General features: G+C 42.6%; 1 protein-coding gene across 2 annotated transcripts in view; it reads right to left on the bottom strand.

Annotated features, from left to right (window-relative positions):
* Positions 1–7,818, bottom strand: part of KCNK5 (potassium two pore domain channel subfamily K member 5) — a 37,082-nt gene extending 29,264 nt beyond the window's left edge. The window contains exons 1-2 of one of the 2 annotated variants that reach the window (XM_030035771.2): positions 7,463–7,545; positions 4,540–4,648 (exon numbers count right to left, since the gene is read on the bottom strand). In XM_030035771.2, coding sequence (XP_029891631.1) covers positions 4,540–4,548 — 9 coding nt within the window. In that variant the 5' untranslated portion in view covers positions 4,549–4,648; positions 7,463–7,545. Of the gene's footprint in view, positions 1–4,539; positions 4,649–7,462 lie in introns of both variants that reach the window. The other variant, XM_030035770.2, reaches the window with a different exon arrangement.
* Positions 7,819–21,256: the final 13,438 nt, after the last annotated feature.

Raw genomic sequence — 21,256 nt, 5'->3', positions numbered from 1 at the left:
TTAGAGTCCAAGTTAATGTTAAAAAGCTGACATCTTTGTTGTTAAGAAGGATCAGAGTTCAGAGACCTGTGATAGGTCCAACTGGGACTTTTTTGCACCTGTTGCAACCTCAAAGAGACACACAGGTCTGGGTTTTCTTTCTCAGCAGCTGGAACCTGCTTACACAATATTTGTAAGATGCCAGCACAGAACAAAGTCAAATTAGTATTTGCCAGTTTGCTCAATCACAACCTGTGTCTACCATTTCATTAAGGCAGAAATACAGTCCTACAGATAGGCTAATCTGTAGCAATTGATCCCACAACAGGGGTTAAAAAAAACAGGTCCATCACAAGAAACACTACAGATACACATATTGTTAGAGAAGGAACTTGATTTCAGATTCAACAGAGGCTATGATATACAACCTATTATTAGTTTCCTACTCCCTTTTCATCACTCATGTTTCTTTCTCTTAAGAAAACAGTGTACAAGGTTTGAGTTTAAAACATTTCAGAAGCTGCTTTGCACCTAAAGGTGCATTTGATCCACTAGAGTTCACACAATACAATGGAAAAAAAAAAAATTGTAACTTCCTTACTGATTTGACTGTAAATAGAGCTCCTAGGGCAAGGCATGCCTAGGAGGGATCTCTCCTGCCAACAATTAAAATGTTGATAAGTACATAACTAACACAGTAATATCTAAGAACTCTTAATATAAAGACATAATAAAATAAGATGGGTGGACACAGAAAACAAACTGCCAGTCTGAAGTTCCCTGCTAAAGAACTTGGTGTTTTAAAGAAAAGATCTAGTAACACTAGAACCAGCAGTGCTGTTGAGGAACCTGAATCAGAAGGAAGACAGCAAATAAATGAAGACGGTTATGCCTTCAAGCCTAGGCCATCCCTTCAATAAATAGAGCTAGTAAAAATGCAGTGTGTATTGCATGCCGTATTTTAAGGGTTCAATCTGCTTCTAAGTGTGGCTCTCCTGAGGATGTCTGTAGCACCGTAGAGAGCCTCAGGTGTGACCACAGTGGGATTTTAATTTAGATGAAGAGTGCAACCCTTCCAGTTGTCCCATTACCATGTTTTGTTTCATACTCAGAGCAGACTCGAAGCTTATGAGCTGAACTTATTTTGGACTAAACAAAACCTAAAGACATACTCCATGAAGAAATTTAACTACTTGCTCATAGGTATTCAATCCATAGGATCATACAACAGTCAGCACAAAATAAAAGCCCTGCAAATACAGGCACTGTGATCAGCAGGTCTACAGCACCAAACTGCGAAAGCATTCTCACTTGCTCCCCTGTTAATCAGACTATTGACTGCCATTTGCAATCCAGCTTGTTTCTGGTTGTATGTTACTATGTTGACATCTACTTGCAGTACCTCAATGAAATGTTATTGCTCTGAAGGTCAACAGCATTCAGAGAAAAGCAAAACAATTCATTTTGTTTAATTAGCATTAATAGCAAAAAGAACAATTTGTTTTAAAAAAGGAAATCTGTACAAAGTCATCATTACACTCTATCTTCACTGGCTACAGAAGGTATCTTGCAATAACTATATATACAGCATGAACCAAAGCAGAAGTTCCAAGATCTTTTAGGACAACAAGCTGTTCATAACCTGCAAATCTTCTTGCATGCCATGGTCTCTAGAGCAGAGCTTGCCAGAAAACACACCTAGTAGCAGAAGGGAACACATCAGGTAATATAAATATTCTGTCCTAAAGTAACAAAAGGACAACATATTACAAGCACTCAAGGATTAAGTCCATAGCAGGAAAAAGGAAAAGCCCATAGCAGGAAAATTATAACTTCTGATCGATTGCTATTGCTCCATCAGCAGAGAGAGTTGCAGTGTATGCACTATCAGCTTTGTTTAACTACGTTCCAACAAAGTTTAAACAATTTAATGGTTAAACAGTGAAAAAGAGGGGGAAAAAAAAACAACAAACCCACAACAGAAAAGCATGCCTGCTTAAACTTGATTTTGCATGTAGAAACACACAGAGAAAAGCTGTGGAGTAACGTAGTACTGCCTGTCCTCAATTTTCTTCTCCTAATGCTGCAGTGGCAATATCCATAACTCATAGTTTGAGATGCCACAGAGAACTGTGGACAGTGGTCCTACATTTTCATCTCAGTTCATCCCTGCTGAACTTAGAGGGTGCATAATTAGAGATATAAATTTGGAAAATCTAGCAATACCTACTTCTCAGGCATAAGCTTTAATTTGCACTGTCAAGTTTTTATACAAGGGGTATTAGATGTAGTTGTTAACAACTTTGCAGTTAAAGAATTTCCACTGGCAGTCACTTGTCCTTGTCTGGTAGCCACTTAGCTTTATTTTGTTCGGCCTATGCAAAAGTCATAGTCTTGAAAGGTACAGCTCATCTGGCATTCCAACTAAGTGATTCAGTCTCCTATTTGTCTCCCCCACCTTCAGTACCTTAGATGGAAGGGATCAGGAAGTTAAGGACCAACCAAACAAACCCTAGTAGTCTAGAATCTCATTTATGTACCTCCTGAAGAACACAGGGGAAGGGAAAGATTATGAAAGACATGCCCATATTAACTTTACCTTGGAAAACAAATCACTCTACAAAGAGTAAGCAAAAGCCATAACCTCTTTATTAAACATTAAACTAACAAAAAGCATTTAAAACCTAGCTCAAGTTTTTAAGAAAACTATAGTTTGCAGACTCGGTCAAGAGTATTTCACACAGATTTGAACCTTGAGGTAGAAGCTTGGAAGTAAAGCATTGTGGGAAACAGCGCTCAGAATCAGAGAGTATTTTTAAAGTTTCACAATAAAACTGACAAACTCCAAGAATAAACAAATCTAGAAACAAACTTCAGCATCCTCAAACACAAACCAAAGTCCTATAAATGCACCTGTTGGTATTTGTGAGTGGAGAAGACATCCTGGCTTTAAAAACACAGAGGGGAGAAACTATATTAAGCCACTTGACTTATTTCCTTTAGCACAAATGTCCTGTGTGTGATGTATATCCCAGCAGAAGCTCTCCTTAAAAGTATTCTAAATGTTTGTTCACAGCACTGGGCTTTAAGTCTAAACATTTAGGTTTCTAAAGTTATCTCTCAGGCCTGTTTAGAGTCTTGCATGCTTTTCAAATAAAGACCTCAATTATTTGTTCTCATACTCAGTATGTTTGACTGCTTCTCCTAAAGGGAGCCAGCAGTTTCTCTTTTCATTTTATTGCTCTGTTTTGAAAGTAACCATTTTCACTCATCTTCAAATTCTTCCCTTTTTTTGTCACCGGCCTTGATGTTTATTAATGGGAAGCATTTAATTTTTTTATGACTGTGGCAGGCCAGTAAAAGAGATTTCCCAGTAAATAAGATGTGGCCCGGTGTTGACAAACCTTTGCTCATGTGAATAGTGACATGAGGGTCAAGAAGGTTCCTCCTTGCATGAATAGCTCCCTTATCATTAAGCTGATGTTTCACAATCAGGATGGAGCAATAAAGAGTAAAAGTAAGGAACTAGAGAAGAAGGAAATTACTGAATTGCCTTGCATTTGCTTCAGTCTCCAAAATTCATTCCTACAGCAGGGTAGGCAAAGGTGTCATCACTGCAGGTCTCTGCCTTCTCCCCTTCCTGGGACTAAAGAGTCCCAGTACTTCAGGCCACAGCAGCAAGTGGCAAGGACAAGCCATAGACTTTTATGAACAGGCCATAGGCTTTTATCAACAGACAGAGGTCTTACACTACTTTTAAGATTCTACAATGCCAATAAAGATGGCACAGTTACATCATTATTAAAAATGTTTATTTTTGCAGATATTCCAGATATGTTATGAGACATTTCTATTCCAAGGTAATTGTACATAGTGAGGAGAGATTACACAGTTCCTTGTGTCAATACATAGTTGCGGCTGAGTGTCTTTGGAGGCCTACATAAATTGTCACATGAAGCATCTCAGCCACATTTTCATTCGAGCAATCAGCTTTACCCAGAAGAGCGTGGTCAGGCAGCGACCAGCCTATATACTGTCCAGAGTGAGTCATCTTTAAAATCAGGGTCTACATAGCATTCCTCCAAGAAGAGTTTAAGTACTTTCTTTACCTCTTATAGTTATGAAAAGTAATATGGTACTTAGAATAATCAAAACCAAATGGATTCTTCACATAAAAGACTTCTAAAAGCTGTTTTTAAACAAGTTTATTTTTAGGCATTTCTCAGTTAGGACTGGGTAAAAAGGCTTTCTTTTTAGCATATCCTACAATACTCAGCTTGAGTTTTCTGAAAGTATGTTAAACACATTTCGATAAACATTTATTGCAGTGTATTTCTACTGTAATGTGTTGTGAAACCTTTATTACAGAATATAAACTTTAGACAGTATTTGACCTAATACAGCCCACTTAATAATCACTTGAACTGTTGGTACAGAGATACTAGTCTGTATGTGAATTGAGAATCTGTGCTGATAACCTACTTGTCTTTTTAAGTGGTTAAGATCACACTACAGATCTAACTTTGTAGCCATTCCACACAGAGTTTCCATTGCACTTACAGCTAGCATTAGGCTCAGATGAACACACAAGCTAACCTGGGTGGGGAACAAGGGCAGCAGAGAGATCGGTCTCTGAGTAAGTCAGTCCTTGTCACCTTTCAGGCTGCTTCTGGAAACAAAATGGGCATTGTTAGTTCAATCTGAACATTCATTGGCATTCTTTCATTTTACTAACAACCATTTCAAATTCTATAGTTGGTGATATTTGTTGAAAAACTTTATGTTCTACTGTGTTTTAAATGGGGATATTAAAAAGAATATCAGTGAAGTAATAGTAAAGCTCAATGCAGCTCTGTAAAGTCACATGAGTGTCAGTGGGGACCACAAGCAGAGCGAGAAAAAAGGCTCTAAGATGAAGACTGAAGGCCATTTAAAAAACAGACACAAGAGCAGAGAAATGAGTCAAATCATGAAAAATCCCAAGAACAAGTTCAGGGAGTCCATGGAAGAGGCTAGAGGAAGAGGCTCAAAGGGACAAAACCAGGGGGGGGGGGTGGGGGAATGCACGTATTCAAATCAATAATATTCTGGATCTATTGTAAGATAATAAATTTGGAGGTTTGATATGAGAACAGGATGATCAGGATTTGCTGAAAGAGAACAGGTGTTAGTAATGTTTTAAAGATTCAGCAGAACCCAACAGAAGCAGCATGGGTAGTGGTTGAAAAATAACAACTACAAAGACTATTTCTGGTATACTTTACAGCTTACTTGGGATGAAATCCTGATGTCCTTACATGAATCACCCCCCCACCTCAGTTAGCTTCAGCTATGCTAGATTTCACCCTGCCATCCTCCTCTGCAAGAAATGCCACTCCTGTTCTTACCATCACTTCTCACATAGAAGTTGAGTAAAAACAGGAACAAAACTACAAGACTGGAAGAAAGCAAGCAGTGAAGTTTCCAGTTACCAGTAAGAGTGAAATAAGAGCAAGATAAGACTTACATTTTAGCTAACCTGAGCTTACAATGACAACAGAATATCTATGAAGGATCATCAGACCAGCAAGACTGGACATAGAAAGTTAAGGTATGATTAGAAGTAGTACAGAGGTAAAACTGAAATCACATGAATATGAGAATATCACCAGGAGCTAACACACACTGAAGAGGGAGGGCCTTCCACGTTGTGCTGTGGAGAGATACTCAAACCAAGTATTTTGATCTGGCCATAGTTCGCCTTATGCCATTTTTTTTCTCCTCACTGCTTCTGCACCCATCCCCGTTCTACAGTGTTGCTCCATCACACAGTTCATTCTAATGAACTGTCCAATAACTTTTTCATAGTAATTTTGTATTTTAAGAAAGATCTTTCTGCCACTTCAGGATTAACTGTGATAAGTATCATGGGGGGAAAAAAAAAAAGAACACCTAATGATTCCCTCATACTAACATGAATTTCATCCTAAATTGAGCCAGAATCTAGATTCTGCATTATGTCTGCAGCAAGTTAAGCATGCCAGGCTTAACATGCATCCCAATCCAAATACGGGTGTTTTTCTTGAGGATGTTAAGACAGGTTTGGGATATAACCTAGAGTAAGATTTCAGTTGAGATTCCTGAACAGCAAAACTATACTCAAAAAACATAGCATGTCTTTCATTTTCCAACATACCTTTAAAGTTTCAAGCCTCCACCCACCCATTCCACTGTATACCACAAACACATTTAATAGGGTACTAAGATGGTAATAATACGGACACTACTGCCAGAAAGCTCTGCTATCTGAAGCAGAGAGAAAGCAGCCACCAACTGAAGAAAGAGAATTTAAACCACAAACTTTTAGGACCAAGAACCATATCCTCTTCTAGGCTTGCACAGTATAGATTACACCAATAGAACTAATGAACCATTTTCCCAGTCTTCTGTATTTTAGCATTTTAGTAGACTTTTAGTGAATTTAAAAATAAAATAATAAAAAAAAATCCAAAACACAATGACCAGAAGATCTAGTCAATACAAACATTTCTGAAATAAAGTCCCAAATGACTCATTCTCACCACTGGAGCCCCACATATCTGGGCAGCCTATTTTTCATGGGTCACCATTGCTTGCCACCACGTTTTAACGGATACCACATCCATAAAAAGGTACTAACCAAGTTTATACTGCTCTATGATTTAATACATATTGATTAATAATTAGTTTTGAAGAGGCATTCTGCCAGACGAGCGATTTATCAGGACGATTATCAACTCATGGCTTGGAAAGAAGTCATTCTCCTAAAGCAAAAAGAACAGCGCAAGAGTTGCAAGCATCCCTCCGTCCAAGGCGTTCAGCCTTCCCCCCAGTTACCCCGACTGACCTCCGGGACCCGCACTCGGACCCCCAGACACGTTTTCCTCACAACGAGAGTATTCAGTACGGCGAAAGAAAAAAAAAAAAAAAAAAGAGGGGAAGGAAATCAGACCAAACAGAAGAGGATCAAGACGCTTGGCTTCACCTTCCCTTCCTCATAACACAACATCCATTGAGGCAGGAGAAACCACCCTGGGTGCTAAAACAAGAGCTGCATTCACGGCTGCCGGGTTTAGGAGCAGACGGGCTTGCGGGAGCGTACTCCGTGCGTACACGCCTTCAGCCCCCAGGACCAGCCAGCTAAAACTAAAATCAACCCTGAGCTCCATTATCACTGGGGGGAGGAGAGAGAAAGAAACGCGGACCCACTTAATCACTCTATCATTAAGCAGCTAGGAATGATTAAGAGCTTTCCCCGCGCTCCCGCTCGAGGGACAGTTTTTAGGCACCGGGCTTTGTGAGGACGCGGCTACGGTCGGCTTTTCCCGGGGAGCCGAATGGCTTTCCAGTCCGGCAGCACTCCGCCCGCCCAAAGCCGCGGTATTTTCCGCTCCGGGGCGTCCGGCAGCACCTGCTGCCGCCGCCCGGCTCCCCCCGGCCCCAGCCCCTGCCGCGCCCGTTGTACCTGCAGGATCTTGTCCAGCCCCTCTTGGCCCAGGCAAGGGAACTGCTTGAGCAGCTCCGTCTTCTGCCGTTTGTAGTCGTCGGTAGCCGAGCGCCAGTGCGGCTCCTCCAGCACCTCGAAGATCGCCGCCCCGATGGACAGGTAGAAGATGATGGCCGAGGTCAGCAAGGGGCCCCTGTCCACCATGGTGCCGGCGGGAGGGCGGGCGGAGCGCGGCGGGCGGGCCGGGGTGGCTGCCCCGCGCTGCGGCCGTGGGTGCCCGAAGCCTCCCTGTCCTTTCCCTGACACCTCTGCCTTCCCCGCCGTCCGCCGTGCCTCCTCTCCTGGCCTCTACCGCGTTCCCTTAGAGTCTTCCACACTCCCCTCCCACTCTCTCCTCCTCCTCCCTCCTTTCCTCCCTCCTCCACTCCACTCCCCTCCGGCTGCCTCCTTCCCCCAGTTTTCTCCCCTCCCTCCTCAGCAGCGATTTGAATTTGGTGCCCTCCCGCTTCCTTCCCCCACCCGCCCGCGCATGCGAGACTGCCGCCGCGGGGAAGGCTGGCGCGACGCCCCGGGGTGCTCCTATACCCGTCGCGGGCTGGGCCGGCCCCGCGGCCCCGGTCGGGGGTGGGAGAGCGGCGGCTGGGGTCTGGCCACCGCCGTCACCCGCCCGTGAGGGGCTGCCTGGGGGGAGGGGAGCGGCGCCGCCACCTCCCTTCGCCCGCGCGGCCGTTGGGGCCGCTGGGGTGAGCCCGGCCGCGGGAGCCTCCTCCCCTGAACAGGGGTGGTCCCTGCGCTCGGAGCCGCGTTTTTCCCTCCGTATTTTGCCTTGAGTCAAGGGAAGAAGGGGTAACGTCCCACAGTTTTATTTTACTTTTTCCCCTCGTGCTGCCAGGTTCAACGGAGTTTCTTGTTTTCGACACGGGAAGACTATGAAACGAGAGCCGTGGCTTTCCTGGATGCAGCGAAGCGCGGGGCGGGGTGGGGGGTGGTGGTGGGCGAGCAGGAGCTCTGAGGAGAAAAGAAGGGCGGCTGTTGGCAGGTTTCACCCCTTCCCGGAGATGTTGTCCACACGTGTGCGTTACAGAGCCTTCACAGCAGGAACTGCATCTCCCTTTCTTCATACATTTGGTATGTTCAATAAATGTTCCTGTGCACGCCCATGTGTGTTGTGTGTCTCTGAGTTCGGGAGTGAGGGAGAGACCCTGGCTAGTGATTTTCCACGAGATACTCAAAACCCCATCTGGGCTGAAGCTCTCTTGAAGCTCACCCTGTTCGTGAAGCCTTTCCCAGGAGCTGCTGACAGCCATGCGTAAGTGCATGCTCCTCCACGTTCACACTTCAAGGCAGAATGAAGGCAACCTGACTGTTTTGAATGAATGGGGCTGGAAAGGGGGTTCAATGGGTCAGGGAAAGAGCAAGTCAGTGACAGGATATAGTGGTGCGTTATGCACCTGGCAAAGTGCTTCTGGTGTGGACAGGGTTCATCTTATAATCACTGTTTTTGTGGGGGTAACTTATTTTCTGCCTTCTACAGCTCCCCCCACCACCAGGAAGAAAACACTCAAAATATAGAGTTGTCCATATCAATTGCATCAAAACTAAGGATTTGGGGATGTATAGGTATGTCAGCTAGAGTCCACACACCAAAGGGATGAGATAAGCCAGCTGAAATTTCTCATGCGGACATAGTTGAAATGGGAGGAGGGAGAATGGGAAAGAGGAAGGAAACAAGTAGAAAATACACAACAGGATATGAGAAAATAAAAAGGAGAGCACGTGGAAGGCCAAGGAACATGCCTTGGTCAGGAGGTATCCGGAGACACCTATCTGTAAAACTTTGAATCATGCCCAATGGATGCTCTTGTGAGACTGCCCACAGAAAATTACATAGCCCCTTAAACAGTCCTTCCTACTGACGTGCATAGTGCTCAGTAAAAATATATCTGCAAAAGGTTCCTGGCAGCCTAAATGCAGGACTGGAGAAACCACAAAATCCACAAGCATGTTACATGATCAGCATCACTGTCTCTGCATGGGATTCCCCAGTTATGTAAAGGAAACATTAAGAAAAGGATTGCCAAACTGTGGTAGTAAAAAAACAACAAAAAAAGAAGCATTTATATGTGCCAGAGGAGAGATCAAGTAGAAGGCATCACAACAAACATTTTAAAAATAATGAATATTATAGAAAAACTACAGTAACCTTTTTTTTATTAAGGCAAAAATGGGGCATGTGTCATGAAGTTGTAAGGCAGAACTTTTAATTAAAAGGAAAAGAAGAATTTCATGATGCATAATTACCACATGAAAATTATTCCCAGGTGTTATCACTTGGCCCAAGACCTTTGCAAAACTTGAAAAGCTATTGGCCACATAAATAAGTAATGCGAGCATCCATCATTGCCTCAATAATGTAAAATTAAAGTTAAAAACTGTAAGGTATGTAAATATGGCAAGTGACTGAATGTATTGAGGAAGAACCCTTCCCATAGGCAAACTGTGATATAATTTTCCTTTTGGTGCTTTCACACCTTCTGAGTCACCTGCAAACAGTTAGGTTATTCCAACAGCAGCATCAGTAGCCTGACACGTTATAGCAATATTACACTTGTGTGTTCCTGACCCTGAACATCTGTGCTTCGTAACTGGAAGGTATTTGATTAAATTTTGAAACTGTACTCTTCTCCATCTGTCTTTAAGTCTCTAAAGGCTTATTTATACCATTGAAACACTATTTTAAAGGCACAAGGAATGACACAAATGACCCTGAACCTAGTGCAATTATAAAGTGCAGATGAGAGCAAAACCACTTTCAGGCATTTTATAGAAAGTCTGTTTGCAATTTTGATTCAACATTTCTATTTTCCACTCTAAACTCCCGATCACTGATTGCATAATTAGTACTCTCAGTAACTGAGTCAGGGTTTAAAAACAAACCAACCTATAAATCACATACCATTTTTTGCCCTGTGTTGAAATGCTATTGCACTTGTTAGACTGTCTCCTTGTATTTCTCCAAGTTTCAAAGAGGTGAGCCTGATAAGGAACACCATCCAGAAGAATAGTTTATTCCTGAAGGAACCATAGCCAGCTACTCCTACAAGTAGAGGTGATCCTCTGAGTATCAACAGACTTCTTGCATTTAGATACTTCACTTTGATTCCTCTGTCTTTTGCAGGACAAATTACAAGGCATAATTTCATACTGCTGTCTGAGTGTGGCAAGAAGGAATGTTTTCTGTAGCTGGCCTCTCTTTGCACCTCCTGATCTAAAATGCCTCTCCTAACCTCATAAAAGACCCCATATCCTTTTATTCATGGCCCTTTTCTACTCTCTGTTGCCCTTGGATTAAACAGTACTCCTATTGTTAACCCACAGCACCTGCCATATAGGCCCCAAAGCTTTTCATGCTAGCTAAGTTAATGAAAAGGCTGGGGTTATTCACTCAAAGAGTTTTAAATCTCATTAAAAAAATCAGGGGAGAAACAGCAGATAGCACTGTGGTGAGCAATACTACAGGTATCAATCATTTGTATTATTTGCATAGGTCAATATTTCAGGCTGTCCAGTCCAAAAGGAAATCTCTTTCATCCAAGCTGTATGTCTAAGACACATTTGCTGTACAGATGTTTCCCAGAATAGCCTGAAATGAATGAGTAAATGTCAGAAAATTTTTTAGATGGAGCAAATAAAAGACATTATTTGGGCAAAGCAAACCTGTCATGTAGTGGCAAAGACTGCATGTTGCACTGAGTATAAACTATGAGCCTCTCTTCAAGTCTGTGCCATTTTTCACTTAGATGTCTATTTTTGGCTGGTTGATGACTCAGTTCTCGATGATGCCTGTCAACTCTGCATCTTTCACTTTTCTTTATCCGTTGAAATTTGGATGCCTCCAACATTGCTTTCAAGTGTTATACATCTAGCCATGCATGGTTTTAAGTAAGTTGAGGGGTGTACAGAAGCAGTTTGGCTTCTTTGGTAGAGTCCAGTGTGTACGGAAAGGGCAAGGCTGGTCTGCAGATGGTGCAGAATTTTATATGAGACATTTGTAGAAAGTTCAAAAATTCTCCATGGGATTGTTCACACCTCTTGGCCTAAGTTTTTTACACATAGCACATTTTGTGCCCTGAATGTATGGTAACACATACTAAATTATAATGAAAAAAGAATAAAAACCTTTACCAAAACAACCTGCTTACCACTGCAACAGACTTCTTCACCCATGGACAGATAATGAGTGAACAAACACCACATGACAGATGTTAGTCATGCTGCTTAATGAATAACTGGTGATGAGTACAATACCTGTGTGGAATGGCTGTAACATGTTCAAGGAAAAATATGCATTTGGATCATCTGTTTTTCACCGAGATACCTGCAGTGTTTGAGAGAAATGTCTTCATCAGGAAGTCCAGGTATTTCAACACTTTTTCTGCATGTAATTCCTTGACTGCCTTGTTCCTCAGCCATCCACAGCAGTCACTGGATCTTCAGAGCTGGATGATGATACCCAGTTTCCTTCAAAATATTTTACAAAGAAAGACTCTGGCCTTCTTTTTCTTCTTCACCACGGCCTCAGTCTTGCAGACAAACACTGGTAGTACCAAAGGCCTATGATAGTCAGTAATCTAGACAGTTCAGCATGCAGCTGTACAAAAACCCCAACTCAATGTTGGTCCTGGACTGGGTTTTACCATCATGATACCTGGAGGACATTACTATTCTAGATACTATGCTCAAGGCTAGCTGAGCACCATGGTAACAGAGTCAGTGAATAATGCAACAATCTGTTATTTTGTTATGTAAAACATCACTGTCTAGTCTTATTTTTATGTCATTAAGGAGGACTTAAATTCTGTTTGTGTATAGTAATATGGATGAATGTCTGCACATTGCTCTGAGACTTGTTTCCCAAACCAGTTTAAATTAACTTTTATCAATCTCGTGTCACGCAGTGCAAATGTCTTCTCCAGCGTTATGGCATCTGCCTGAATGTGACAGGGGCAGGGGAGAATTCACGGAGCTGTTGGCCTCCCCCATCTCCCAGCTGGGTTGCGCAGCTGCATGTCTGTGTGCCAGGTTGTGCAACAGAGGGCCTTGTGTGTGACTGGGCAGTTCCCACATCCACATCAGGCTCCCTTCCATGCCTGGTGTGTAGTGCTCACGTTTTGTTAGTCAACATGCCTGAAGAGCTGTTTCCACCTACCTCTTCCCTTTATAGAAACAAAGTCACCACTTTAATTTTGGCAGACAAAAAGCAGAGGGAAGATTGATGGGGTTTTTTTTTCCCTCTTGGGTGAATAGAGTCTTGTGGATAACAAATGAGGACAGCTATACACCCTAAAAACATTGAAAAAGATCACATTCTTATCACCTATTCTGTTCCAAATCCTGCAGCAACAACTTCTGAGGTTAGATTGGGTCTTATCTGGGGAAAAAAAAGATCGAGTAAGCAAGCAAGCGAGTTGGCTACATACAGTTAAAAGAATATGAATTTTTAAGAATTTTTTTCTAGGGACACTAGTTGCTTTTGTGCTTGGTGTCCTGGAATAAAAGAAGGGTCATGGCCCACACCGTCTGCAGGCATGCGCCTCTTCCTTCTATGCTTAAAGGAGTTTTGTAAGAAGACCAGAGTTCCTGGCATAGTCTACCTCCAAAGACCCTTCACCTGTCATGTGGTCCTTTGTGGTCCCACCTCCATCATGTGTGGTATTGAGAAAGAAGACAGCAAAGGCTGAGCCATAACACCCACAGCTGTCCTGCAAGTGAAGTGCTTGCAAGCTGTTTGGGGCTTTTAATTTATGGTTTGTATCCTCCTAGACCATTATCAGGGGAGCTATTAAGAGGGTTTGGGGGGAACTTGGATTTCGGTGCTTGTTGCCTTCCAGTGGTGTTTCCCACATGCCAAAACCTGGTGTAGAAGTAGCAAGCAAATCCAGGTCACTAGCAGATATGACTCTAGGGAGGCAACTTGGCACAAAAATGACTGAGTTAGAACATCAGGAAAAAATCCAGCCGGTCTAGTGCTTCGGTCAACAGCTAGACTGTTGTCACTACTGTAAGCATAAAAGCTGCCTGCAGGATAAAACTTACAATGGTCCTGGTCTCACGGTGAGCGCCATGCTCTTGGCTCTCAATGGCTTTTCAGAGATGTGTGTGGAGGGTCACAGTCAATTGCAAGATAACCCATGACTGAGCTGGTAAAGCAAGTCAGATGCTGGAGGTTTTCCTCGTATTATGTAGCACTTCAGCAGTGCTCTGTTACTCATTCTGTCCAATGGCCTGTTGGTCTCAGAATTGGAACAAAGTCTGGGGAAACTGAGGAAGTAGTGAGTGAATGGGAGCAGATTCAAATTGCCCGTGTTGCAGCTCCCCTTTGGGAGCTCATGGAGAAGTTCTAGTAACCGAGGTCAGACTCATAACGCTGCCAGCAATGAGGTGTGGGAGACACCTGGCAGGAATCAGAGGGAAGGTACAGAGGATTCTTATGAGGCATTCTAACAATTGCTAACTATACCTGGAGATCTGGTACCTCTGCAAAAATCTCTGGAGCAGTTGGTGGGGAGAGGGAGAGAAGAGGGATGGGGAAGGGAACACTGACGCCATCAAGAAGTGATGTGGTGCTCCCTAAGGGCATCCAAACAGAGGTGAACATCCCTAACTACTTCTTTTACTCAAGAGGACCATTTGAGCCAGCCAGAGGTCCCCAGTGAATATTGCATTGCCAGCATGGGTTATAGAAACTAATGGTTAGCAGGCTGTTAGAGGTTTCACAACTCATTTCCTTTGAATATTAGTTATTTTGCCAAAGACAGATGGAGAAAAAGGGAGGAGGAAGAAATAAAAACTACATGGGGTAGATAATTTATTTGAGTCAGTAAGGAGATAGGTGAAGTCTGCAGATGGCATTGCTTCAGTCAGGACAGAAAATTCAGTGCTTTCCCTGCATGTGTTTAAGATTTCTTTGGAACAAGGAACCATATGCAAATAATGGGACCAATGTGCAAACACTTACTCAGGTCAGCAGCCTTTGCTTGAGAACTCTCACTGATTGGGGATACTTGTAACAATAAAGATTCCCCAGGCTGGGGAGCCTGGTTTTTAGGTCTGCCTCATTTTCTACCCTGGCTTCACTCTCTACTCTTACCCCCAATCTTTTGCAATTCAGTGACAATCAGAGTTAATAAAAGGTGTGTCTGTGATTCCATAAAGCAATTTGCATCATCATGTTTTGTGATGAAATTTTCACAGGGGAAGGAGGAGCAGCAACATTTTGCCCAAGTTAAGGTTGCCCTGGCAATATACCAAGAAGCCTGAAGCCCTTAATTTTCATAAGAGAGATGTGATGCAGAAACTACACCCCCCTATCCCTCCACCCCGCCACTTCCAAGATAAGTCTAAAAGTAGTCTGGAGCTTACAGTCTTGCATTGCTGCCACTGTGTCACAAGAACATGGGCAGGCTTGGGCTGCCTTGCTGAAGCTATTGTACTACATCTTCAGCAGATCACGTGACATCTGCCTCTGCCCTACTGAAAACATCATTTTCCTTAGCTGGGTTGAAGAAACTGTGCTGCTTTCACTAAACAGAAATGGCCAGAACCTGCCAGTTGACGTTAACTGTGTTGTATGTTATTTCAATGTGTGTCTATTATAAACAGATGACAATGCAGCTTTCATTTTGACTAAAGGAACTGATAATTGACACAGAGCTATTAAAACATGACAAATAAGCAATGTCTAAGCCAGCTGAATAAAAGAACTGTCAGAAATGTCTTTTGCTGTGCCATCTAGTGCAAATACAGCAGCCTTGCTTAATAAACAAGGCCTTGTTTAGTTCTGGGCTTGTCTCAACACTAGTCTTTTACAAGCACTTGGGACAAGATCATTAAACCTGCATGTATCAGCTGAAGACCTGCCTCTCAAATTTCCTTCTAATGCCAGGAAAGGCCCTAGTTGCACAATTATACATTAACTAACAAATAATTATTCTCAGCAGTGGGAAGTGAGTTATTTTGCAGCTCTCTGTTGAAGTGTTCAGATGCCTTGTGTGATATCTAGAGAGATTAAATTCCTTTGCCCTTCTTTATAGTTGGACTGCTTGTAGGGCATGCTGCAATGCTAGCATCTAAATCTGCTTGGAGAGGAGTGTGGAAAGATTATAATTGGAATATCCATTATCATGATAACATGTGGAAATCTGGCAACTGTTAACAGAGCAGTGTGTGAAGGACATTACTGGGGCTCATAGGTAAAGCAGAGAGGGGGTTTCAATACTTAACGTCACTAGTACAGAAGAGCGGGAAAAGCTGGTGTGGTCCCTCACTGGCAAGACACAGTGAGGAGGCTGCTGCTGCAGTAAGTTGGGCACTGTAAGAAAGGGCAGCACTGGAGCCTACAGGAAGGGTTGTGCAAGCTGGCTGCCGTTGCAGGCCTTCGCTAAACGTGTTGTAGGCAACAGGGCCACAAAATGAACAGATACTACAGCTATCATTTTTATTTTCCAGAAAAAAATTGGCTTTCATATCCAGAGTGACTAAACTGAAATGCCTTTCCTCCATTTAATCTTCATGCACACTCGTATCTGTTTCTGAACAGAGATCCCAACTTTTAAGATCCAGTTCAAATCTGAACCTTTTCTTTCCTTCTGGTCTCCTCTTTGTGGAGAATGCCTCTGAGTCTGGCAGTTTTCCATATCAGAAATCTAATATTATTACATTTATCGTGGTTTAGACATAAAGCCTGAATTCAGTCCTGTGCAGATAGCAGGATTTAATATCTTCAAACAGTGGCAGAAAGAGAAAGAAAGGGAGAATAAAAATGCCTTGAATAATATAAAAGGTGCAATCTGGCACTGCTAAGGAGATGAATCAAATAACCTCTTGGTCTTTTCCATATGTGACTTTTGCAGCTGCACACAGGCTTTTCACAAAAGTTGAGTACCCCACATCAGGGCCAGGGTGCAGGGATAAGGAAGAGCTCACACTAGCAGTTTGACAGTTTGCCAATGCATACAGAAGCAATATGCACCTTTCAGTTAGTCACTGCAGTGAATTATGTTTTCAGTTGTACCTTGCAGAGTGAATAGCAAATAACTTTCAACTATAACACTGTCCAATCTGTTCCCCCATATGCACTCCTCTTCTTTTCCAAAGAATACACTGTACCATGCAGTAATGAGGGCGTTCAAATAATAATGGAAAGAATGACTCTGATACATTCTCCCGACCTAACTTCAGAGTTGCATATCCAGTTCTCTGCCTTTTTTGGTCAGTCTCTTTACACCATTTATGCCTGGTTTTAAACAGACTGGATAGGAGAAGAGATTCCAGCACACCTGATCCAACTTTTAAACTCAGCTCCACAGAAAGGCAGACATTACGCAGTCATAGACGAAAAAGTCAGTAGAACTTTCCCTGCTCCCAGCACATTTATATTTCTTAAAACTATCCAAATGGTGTGTTGGTAAAGTAGATAAAAATAAGAATGGGAGGTTACACGTGAACTGTAACACAGGACAGAAAAAGTCATATCTTTCTGTAACACTAAGTACTATCTCACATATGGGAGGCCACTTCCACACAATATATAAGAACTCACAAATCGTCTTTTAGGCACTTGTGAAAAACCACTGAAACCAACACAGGCCACCTGTGACATGCAAAGCCCTCAGCTGAAACAGTCACATTCACAAAGCAGAGCTATAAAGTCCTCTATACTATAAAGTCCTCCAAACTAGAAAGATTTATTGTTCTTCTGGGGGGAGTTTCAGGCACACAACTTATTTCCATTGAGCTCCGACAGTTTCTCATATTATTTCTTCTCACAATATCTTCTCTATGGTCAGTCCTGCAGCCATCTCGTCTTCTAGCTGGATAAGCTGCCTCTGCTGTAATATCAACACTTGTTGGGCCAACAGTGAAGACAGTGGAACCAGATACATCCATAGGATAAGAATGGTAATACTGGTAATTCTTTATTCCTTGTATTGACTTTCTCACTGAAGGACTGAGCACAGCACAATACTGAGGGAATTTCAGCCCTGTGTACAGGGCCAGGATATGGTTTATACAGCACCTGAGTTCTACTTAATCCTCAGGTTGGCTGTAAGTGGGATATAACTCTTGTGTTACACTTCTGCACATGGGAGAATTTTGATTAAAGAGAACTAAAGATTATTTGAGAGGAGTGGGGATCTTTATTTCTTCTTCTTCTCAGTCTGCAAAGGACCACCAAAGCCCTTGTGCCTACTGTACTATGAAGACAAAGAAGGTTGCAACTACTACGGCAGCGGAAATCTTTTACACCGCCACTCTGCCCTGTTTGAGTGGTCCACCTCCATACACTGTTCATGCTTGGACAGTGCAGTTTCTATTCAGAAGTGTTCCCACTTGAGTGTCTGCTACATGCAATGATAGTTAATAGAACATTGTGTCATATATGGTGCCTGGCACAGAGCATTGGTCTGCCTTTCCAACCTGCTGTGGAAGGACTCAGCTGAGTACAGTGGCTGTGATGACATGGGTTAAGGCTCCCAAGCGCACTTGCTGAAGCAAATATACTTCTCCAGAAATAGTGTCTCAGAACAGGACAAGCAAACACCAACATCTCTTTGAAAAACAAACAGCCCGTTAATTCTTTCAGATTTTTCCTCTCCTGTTGGTCCAGACAGGAACCTGTTTTATCTGTTGAAAGAAATCCTGTTTATGCAGGGGATGGATACAAGTCTTCCATACCTCTAAAATCCTCTAGGTCTTATAGACAGATAGGTCTTATTCTAAGCATCTTTCCAGAGGTATTTCATCCTCAATAAAAACTGAGTCTGGCTCAACCCTTTGCAGACCTCTGAACTGTCAAAAGTCTGGAACGGTGAGGCTCCCAGGTAATTTCATCACGTGAGAGGGGAGGAGGTTGGAGGGAATCATCACCTGAGAATGCATGCCCACATCTCAGCTCCTGTACATGATCTGACACTGGGCATGTCAGATCATGCACAGAGGAGATGCACAGGGCATGCCACTGCCAGCAGACGCGTGCTGCTTGACAAGGTTGCTTTGAATGTGGGCCCTCTGCAGGGTCGTCTCCACCTGCTCCAGCTCCAGGCTTGAGTGCTTCCTCTATGCAGCCGCAGTGCTGGCAACAGCTCTTACTTTGGAGAGTGCTACCGGGAGGGATGGGCACAGCGGAGGAGCAGCAGCAGCAGAGTGAAGCTCATTCAAAATGCCTCAGGCTCAGCAGGGCTCCTCTTGGCATCTACCAATGGATCATGTCACTGCCATCACAACCCCAGAAATAATGGCCAAGCTTGGCTTTTCCTTTTAAAAATGGAGAAATTACATATAGTGAACCACATATTTCTTGGATGTTACTTGGCTTGCCAAAAGGCTGTAACCTGTCAGCCTTCAGTTTCTTTTTACCAGATGAGCCCAAGGCCGCCTCTAATATCCTGAAAATGCTGTGTCTTTTATCTTACTGCTGAAAGATTAGTTTGTTTATGCTAGGCTAGAGAGGCTCTTTTCATGAGAATCTGTTACCATACAGGTTACTATGCTCCTTGTAGCTTCCTCACAAAGCAAATATTGTTCCCTTTTCCCTAGAAAAACATTGAAATTGTCAAGGGATTGGTGTATGTTAAAGAATTTTTAAAAAATTATAGCAAGGAGGTCAGAGAATACATGAGTTCATTGGGTTCCTGTGTTTCAGAGCCAAAGTACTGAAAAGCGTTTCTATTCAAACACAGAAACTGTGGCTCTCTGTGCTCTCAGAAGGGTGTCAGTAATTGCACAAGTGTGGAAGAGGAGAGGAAATCTTGTGGTGCCAGCTGAAGGAAGGAGAGGCAGTGAGATGAACAGTGCCCCTTCACCCAGCAAGAAAAAGAGGAACCACCAGCTCTCTTTTCTGTGCTAGTAGGATGCTCCTCCCAGCCCCAGCTTCAACTTAAATTTGTGTTTCAGAGAAGTAACTAACTGCAAATGCCCCAGGTGAGGACTAATCTGTATCACGGAAAATGAAAGGAACCCATGAAGTCAGGAAAAAAAGGACTTGAGAAAGGGCTGAGTTTCATTGCCCTGCACTTTGCTTCGAACTTGCTGAAGTTCAGATACATTCAGAACTGGAGTTTTGGAGCAGACCCATCTCTGTTGTCAACTCACTTAATGTCTGTTGTCATGGATTGTTTATTATAGAATAATGTGCGCAAGGTATCACTCGAGGTAAAAATGTAGAAAAACGAGTTGTGAGTGCAGTGGCCATAATAATTTCATTGTTTAAAATGCTTTAAATAATATGCTTAAAGAAAGCTGAGGACAAGTACATGTGAAGATATACTGTTTAAAACAGTGAACTTTAACTATGTATGTCTACACATTTGTATAGATAACCACATCATAAACTCAAGTACTCTTAGGTTAAAACAGGCTGGATTCATCAGGAACCCTTCAGCTGTTGACAGAACGTATTTCAGCAAGTTGGAAGTAGTACAAAATGATCATGGGCTGAAAAAGCTTTTACCCTGCTCTAAGTTGCAAACAGAGCAGGATTTAGCCCAAAAATATACCAACAGAAGCTCTTTGAATTAATGTAATAATAGAAATACAGTGGTTTTATACCTTTTATCTAATGGTCCCAGATTAATTTATAAGCATTATTTAGCACTAACTACAGCTTTGAGTTGTGGGAATGTGTTTTCACAGGCAGCTCTGATATGGTCGTGTGAATTACCCTAGGTCACAAAACTAAAAAAACGAATGAACAGTAAAACAAAAGCAGGCAGGGAAAGAGAAGCAAGAAAAGGACTGCAAGAACAGGGCCAGGGAATCAATTGGGTCTGGAACATGAGAGTTTCACCTCCTATTCCTGCTGGACAATATTCTTTTTCACCATCATTCTCACTATGATGACCAACATGATGTCAGGTTACACATTGTCATGGTTCTACATAATGTTATTTTTGAGATTTTTTTATTTGCTGCCTTTTGAATGCTTACCAGGTTCACTCGGGGAGGGATACTAATTGTCTCCCCTCAGAGAAGCCCAAACTCTATTATCATACTCTAGGAATAGTTTCTGAACTCAGTTGCTCCTTAGATATTAGAATAGGCTATATCAGTCAACCCATCCCTTTTAACTTTCCCAAGCTTTGGATGTTTGTGCAGTGCTTTCTTTACATGCATATAATTACAATGACACAATTGAAATACACTTAAAAAGGTAGTTTTATAGTAAGCCTCTGGGTTGTTACTCAAGAGAGGTTACTTCAGTTTCTGGCTTATCACAGCAACCAGATGTATAGGAAATGTATGGGTCTTTTCATATGGGAGAAAAATTAATACCGGGAACTTTGTAACTAAGATGTTGAGAGGTGGGCACCCGTTAAAGGCTCTGACTAACAAGTCAGGAAAATGATAGCAGACCACTGGTTACTGTGAGAAAGATGCTTTTACAGTTTCCCCACCCAGTAAAGGCTGGGTCCAAATGTTTGTTGTCAGTTGCTAGAGAGCCTGTAACTTGACATAACCAGGTGCTGATGTCAGGGCTTCAGGGCTAATACTGAGCTAAGATCTTGCCAGCATTTGTAGTTAACCTGTTTGTACTACAGATTGATAGCTTGAAGCAAACTTAAGTCAATGTTTACCTCTACTGTTAAAAGCAAGGAGGAGGGGAAAGGACAGTTGGTGCCTCCAAGAGGGCTTGATAGCCAAAGACGAGTGTCCTTGTAAATCTGATAAATAACAGACAGTCCAAATTTTTGTAAGAGCTCCAAGGTTTCCTGTGGGATTCCTTTAGATAAGAATTTGAAGGGCACTGGTCAC

This window comes from Aquila chrysaetos, chromosome 13 (genome assembly GCF_900496995.4).
Source record: "Aquila chrysaetos chrysaetos chromosome 13, bAquChr1.4, whole genome shotgun sequence".
Lineage (NCBI taxonomy): Eukaryota > Metazoa > Chordata > Aves > Accipitriformes > Accipitridae > Aquila > Aquila chrysaetos.
This window is presented reverse-complemented; position numbering and strand designations above follow the sequence as displayed.